The following is a 6,029-nucleotide window of genomic DNA, read 5'->3' as shown; positions in this document are numbered from 1 at the left end:
TTTTTCACGATACTGTTGTTGCAAAAGCAAATTAGTTGCATGAAAAGTTGAGAATGTTTTTTCCAACATATCCTCATCAGTAATTCTTTCTCCACATAGAGTCAATTGAGAAGTAATTCTAAACATTGCAGAATTATATTCACTTACAGTTTTAAAATCTTGCAACCGTAAATGCATCCAATCATAACGAGCTTTTGGCAAAATCACGGTCTTTTGGTGGTCATATCTTTCTTTTAAATTTTTCCATAATACAGAAGGGTCTTTTATAGTAAGGTATTCAATTTTCAACCCTTCATGAAGATGGCAACGAAGGAAAATCATAGCTTTAGCTTTATCTTGTTCAGATGCTTTATTTCCTTCTTTAATAGCATCACCCAGACCCATTGCATCTAGATGAATCTCAGCATCTAAAATCCATGATAAATAATTCTCCCCCGAAATATCAAGGGCCGCAAATTCAAGCTTTGCAAGATTTGACATGTTTTAGAACTAGCATATAAAATATTAATATAATCAAATTTCATGTATGAAATTATTAAAATCAAATAATAATAATAATAATAATATGACAGAGAAAAATAAATCAAACAATTATCATTACAAAAAAAAATGAGATAAAGTTTGTGAATGAGAAAAAGATTAGAAAGAACCTCGGTTAAGGAATGTAGAGCGTTGTTCTTAGGGAGAAAAAAAAATATGCCTTCACGCTCAGTTGGATAACCCTCGTGCTGATAACGTGTTATAAAATAAAGGTAATAAGAGAGACAAAGGAGAGGAAGAATAGAGAATGAGAGAGTAGGGAGCAACTTCTGTTTGTATGTGTGTCTTATTACTGATAGGACGAGTCCTATTTATAGATACAATATGGTAACCCAGAAAGGATATAAAATCAAATAGTAAATACAAAATATTACATAAAGAGTAATGAATAATATAATTATCAATCATATGAGTAATTGTATAAATCAATGGACGACCATTAATTCATAACATTATTGATAAAAAATTAGAAATTTATTTTTACGTTACAGGTTTAATTTGAAATTATTTTATATTAAATAGAATTAACTATGTAACTATTTGCTTTATTTAAATTATGTATTTTTGGATGGATTCACTATTCAATATATTTAATAAGAATGTGGAGTGAATATTAAAGGATGATGGTCTTATTCTTTCTTTGGGGATAGAAAGGAATAAGAAAAAATATTAGTAAAATTTGTAGTAAATATTGTTTTTTAGTTGAAAGGTGATGAATGTTAAATGACTAATTTTTTTTCTTATATTTATTTTTCTCATATTATCCTTATAATATTTAGTTAATTTTTACCTTACATTTAAATTTATTTTCATATGAAATATATTATATTATTATTTTTTAACTATTTTTTATAATTTCAATCACTATATAAAATTTATAAAAGTAATTATAAATTATTTATATAATTTTATATAATTTATAACAATAGACGTCTTTTAATATTATAACTTTTTTATTTATTAAAATATTTTTAATATATCATAGGTCACAAATTTTTAAAAACTTCATTTATTAATCTCAACTCTAAAATCATTTCTAAATTAAACTAAAAAAACATTAATTTCATTCTATAATTCTTCCGGTTTCTTCTTTTATTTTCCTCAAATCATTCCAGCCGAAAGAAAAGAATACAAAAGAATACAGCCTTAAAGTATTGGTCGATGCGAGAAGAGCCTAAGTGCTTTTAGAGAAAGCGCCAATAGAAGACTAAAAATAAGGTTAATGGTTTTAGATGAAATTGATGGATTCACAGTTCACCTACTCCAAGTGGGTAATCTAAGAATCAGTTTATATGCATCACATGAGAGAGAGAAACTACACTGAACAGGACAACAGAATGGTTTGTTTGAAATGGATGGATTGGGTGGGTGGTGAAGAAGGAAGATGGTAAATTTGATAGCTTAGAGTGGAAAGTGAATGAGATCAACACAACGCCCATCATCCTTTGTTTTCTTCTTTTATTTATTGTTTTTTGTGTTGTGTTGTTGTGTTGGGGATTGGGGTGGAGTAGGAAGTAGTGGAGCACTGTTCTGTGAGAGTGAAAAGCAAACAACGGAACTTCACTTTTAGGCTGTAATCTGAGACATCCAGCCCCAGCTTCTAATTCCCATCATCCTTACAAAACACATAATTTTGGGTCCACTCTAACAATACAATTCAAAAAAGTGAGGTCAAAAATTGAATAAAACTATAAAAGTTAGACATAGTTGATGTTCACTGCTTTTTCTTTTCAGTGGATCATCTCAAAGTTCTCTCCTTTTTTTGTGACAGATCCCTTGCTGGGTTCAAGTTTCTCACTTTGGCTTCTCCCCCCAAATGGGTTCCTCAGATCGATTGTTCAACCGGCAAAGAACTCTCCATGAGATCCTTGGTGGGGTCAAGGTATGAAATTTTCTTTTCTGATTAGTTTTTGATTCAATGTCTTTATTGCTGATTTGCGTTGATCAGTGTTATTTTAATACTCAATCTTTGGTGTTGTTTGTTTATGTTCATTTTGGTACTATTTGATTCAACAGTGGCATAGATTTATTTTTGTTTGCTTTTGGTTCCAATGTGAAAAGGGTGAGGACCAGAAGAACAATTGATCATGATCTTTGAATCTTTGCTGAATCAATGCCATGTTTGGTTCAATGCAGTTGCAGATTTAATACTGTGGAGACGGAAGAACCAAACGATGGGGATATTGTTGGTGACACTAGCTGTTTGGATTGTGTTTGAAAGATCTGGTTATACTCTTCTGTCCCTTGTTTCCAATGTTTTCCTTCTCCTCATTGTCATTCTTTTCCTTTGGGCCAAGTCAGCTGCGATTCTCAACAGGTAACACTTCTGCAAATTATCTTTGTGAATGTTCTTCACTTGGATCTTCTTGTGTGTGCTTTTCTAAACTCTGAAATGTCATAGAATGTACAAGCATTTTTTAGATCATTGATTCCTCAAGTTCTGATTATTTGTTCTGGAATTAGTTTGTCTTCAAAGTATTCTTTTTAATTTATATGATTCGAGGCATTTGAAAGATAAATGTTGGTATGGTTTAGTTGTTGAAATGGTATAACATGTATGCTAGTTTTTTGGTGGTGATCGTCTTTGTGTTCAAAATACACTAATGTTAGTGTTTTAAAACATTAAAATCAGTGTCCTTAGGTGTATTTTGAAGGCTCGGCATAGAGACAATACTTTAAGCTCGGTAGATAATCCAAATTCTATTTAATTTGCGTTTTTCAGAAGTGGTAAATTGCATATGGTGTTTAGACAGAAGGTATAAAAGCAGATTGAACTGTTATTTTTCTTTTGACAGACCTGCACCACCTCTACCACAGTTGCATCTGTCAGAGGAATTAGCAAACGAAGTGACAGATTTTATCCGCACAAGAGTTAATGATTTGTTATCAGTTTCTCAAGATATTGCTCTTGGTAAAGACTCAAAGCTGTTCCTGAAAGTAGCTGCATACCTCTGGCTAATTTCTATTATTGGTGGCTTCACTGATTTCCTTACCCTGGCATATACCAGTAAGTTTCTGAGCGTCATGTGATCAAAAGATAGATTTAACTCGCTATTCATTGATCTCCAGTTTTTGAAAATTAAGTAGTGAGTGAATGGAAATAACTTTGTTCCCAGTATAGTAAAAATGTTGAAGTTCATAATTATGTCTAATATGATCTTGGAATGGAAATAACTTTGTTTTTGTGGTTTGGTTATGTGGCAGGTCTTTTTATTGTTCTTACAGTACCAGCAATCTATGAAAGATATGAAGAATACATAGACATGTATATTTTGAAGGGTTACAGAAAACTGTGCTTTTTACATGTGAAAATAAAGGAGAAGTATGTTAGCAGAGTCCACAACTGGATTCTGGAGAAGAAAAAGCTGAGCTGAGTTTGTTTTTCTCACAGGCATTTGTTCATTTCTTTTGTTACTCTTCTACAACATTTCTTACAGGGTCACTGGTGAGATTGTAATTGTGAGTTTGAGGGACAATAGTGATCATCTTCTACAACATCTCTTCCTTTTGCATTTTCCATCTTCAATGATGGATCTTTTTTTTGGTACATAATGAAGAACCTCTTGTTGGACTTGTTCATGTAGTCCACTGAGTATTTAGATTTCTTCTTAGGATAACAGAGATAACATATAGGCGCTGCTATGAATTATTCCTAAGATAAAATGTGTTTTTACCAAGTATTTGTACATGTAATATAGCTACAACTATCATTGCACTTATTTGCAGATTTTTGCAACATTCGCACAAGTTATTCGCTCTCAATTCAACAATTTGGCAACCCAAGTAATATATTTTCCAATTCTTTAAAAGTTTCCGTGGAGCTATAATATAGAATACTTAACTAAGCATTTCGTCAAACACCTGGAGGGTGGGTTGGGTTGGGTTGGGTTGGGTTGAATGGGCTATTTATTTTTTAGTGAATACGAACTGAATATACTCTGTTAATGACGGATTAGATTCAATTGAGTTTATGTAAATAAAAAAGAAGAAGTATGTTTTATTTTAAAATTTAAAAAAAGCATAACTTTTTTCTAAACCATTTTTAGTATGATACAATTTTTGAATATTTATATTATATATTTTAATTAGATAATGTTTTAAAAAAACTAAGTCCAATCTTAAATTTAAAAAGAAAATGTGAAGGTGAGAAGACTGGAAGAGTAATTTTTTGGGGCATCTTAAAATTGTGTTTACTTGTGTTTGTGATTTGAGTTGGACGTTATAAATTCTATTTCTAATGAATATTATAAGTTAAACTTTTCCTTTTTCGCAAACAACAAAACTTAAAAAGAAAGTTGGGTATATAAAGAGTTTAATACTGGAGTGAAAAGTGGAAAAAATAACTTCAGATATGGCATGAAAAATATTTGCAGAGAATAGTTTAAGAACTCGGGAATGAGTTATTAATTAAAGATGCTAAAGTGATGATGATGCAAGGATGATTTTTATTTTACTCTACAAATTTTATGAAACTAACAAGTGAATAATTATTTTATTTAAATTTAAAGTTTCTAGAATTTAGAAATCAATTTTTTTATCACACATGATTTTATTTCAAAATCTAAAATCTCATATTTAGTGACATAAGCATAATCTAATAAATGTGTTTTATAAGACATATACTTTGTATACTGACACGGGTTGTAATTTTCTTTTATTTTGAATATTAAAATAATAAAGTAGTGAAAATATTATGTAATGAAATATCATGAAAATTAGGTTATATTGTTGTAAATGTTGTTATTAAAATAAGGTTAAATTACTCTTTTGGTCTCTCTATTTGTCATGAAATTTCATTTTGGTCCTCAAGTTTTTCGTTGTTTCAATTTGGTCCTCATTTTCTTAGAAATGACTCAATTTAGTCCTCACCATTAACTTTGACCAGACGGTGTTAAGTCAACGCCACGTGTCAATTTCTAGTTTTTTTAAATTTTTTAATATGTTTTTTAATTTATAATTTTTTTAAAATTTTTTATTTTTGACACGTGTCACTTCACAGTTATGCCACGTGTCAAAGTGACTCAATTTGGTCCATATATTTGTTTTTCGTTTCAATTTAGTCCAAATTTTTGTAAAATGAAGCAATATTGTCCTCCTTATATTGAGACTTAATTTAATCTTTGTATACAACTTATGATGATATTCTTAATAAAATTGACGTTTTTATTAAATATTTGTAGAAATATTTTTAAATAATTTTTTTTAGTTTTATTGTTAAACAAAGGTAAACCCCAAACTTAATTTCAAAAGTTAACAATTTTGTCATCATATATAAAGGCATCAAGTGTATATACAAACTTAGTAAAAATTAAAAATCAAATAACTTGTCACACATAAGTTTAGGAACTAAATTTCAAGTCAAAACAAAATCAAAGTTTAATGTTTTATATAGAATTTAAAGTTAATTTAAAATATTTATAGAAATATTTAATAAAAACATTAATTTTAGTAAGAATATCATCATAAAATTTATAAAAAAAGTAAATTTA

At 29.3% G+C, this 6,029-nt stretch overlaps 1 protein-coding gene across 1 annotated transcript; it reads left to right on the top strand.

The window, feature by feature from the left end:
* The first annotated feature begins 1,720 nt into the window (after positions 1-1,720).
* On the top strand, positions 1,721-4,259 carry LOC114165857 (reticulon-like protein B12). The gene is made up of 6 exons (XM_028050472.1): positions 1,721-1,927; positions 2,312-2,422; position 2,602; positions 2,677-2,857; positions 3,336-3,547; positions 3,745-4,259. The coding sequence occupies exons 1-6, from the start codon at positions 1,925-1,927 to the stop codon at positions 3,912-3,914; spliced, it is 678 nt and encodes a 225-aa protein (XP_027906273.1). The 5' UTR covers positions 1,721-1,924; the 3' UTR covers positions 3,915-4,259.
* Positions 4,260-6,029: the final 1,770 nt, after the last annotated feature.

This window comes from Vigna unguiculata, chromosome 10 (genome assembly GCF_004118075.2).
Source record: "Vigna unguiculata cultivar IT97K-499-35 chromosome 10, ASM411807v1, whole genome shotgun sequence".
In the NCBI taxonomy this organism is placed as follows: Eukaryota; Viridiplantae; Streptophyta; class Magnoliopsida; order Fabales; family Fabaceae; genus Vigna; species Vigna unguiculata.
This window is presented reverse-complemented; position numbering and strand designations above follow the sequence as displayed.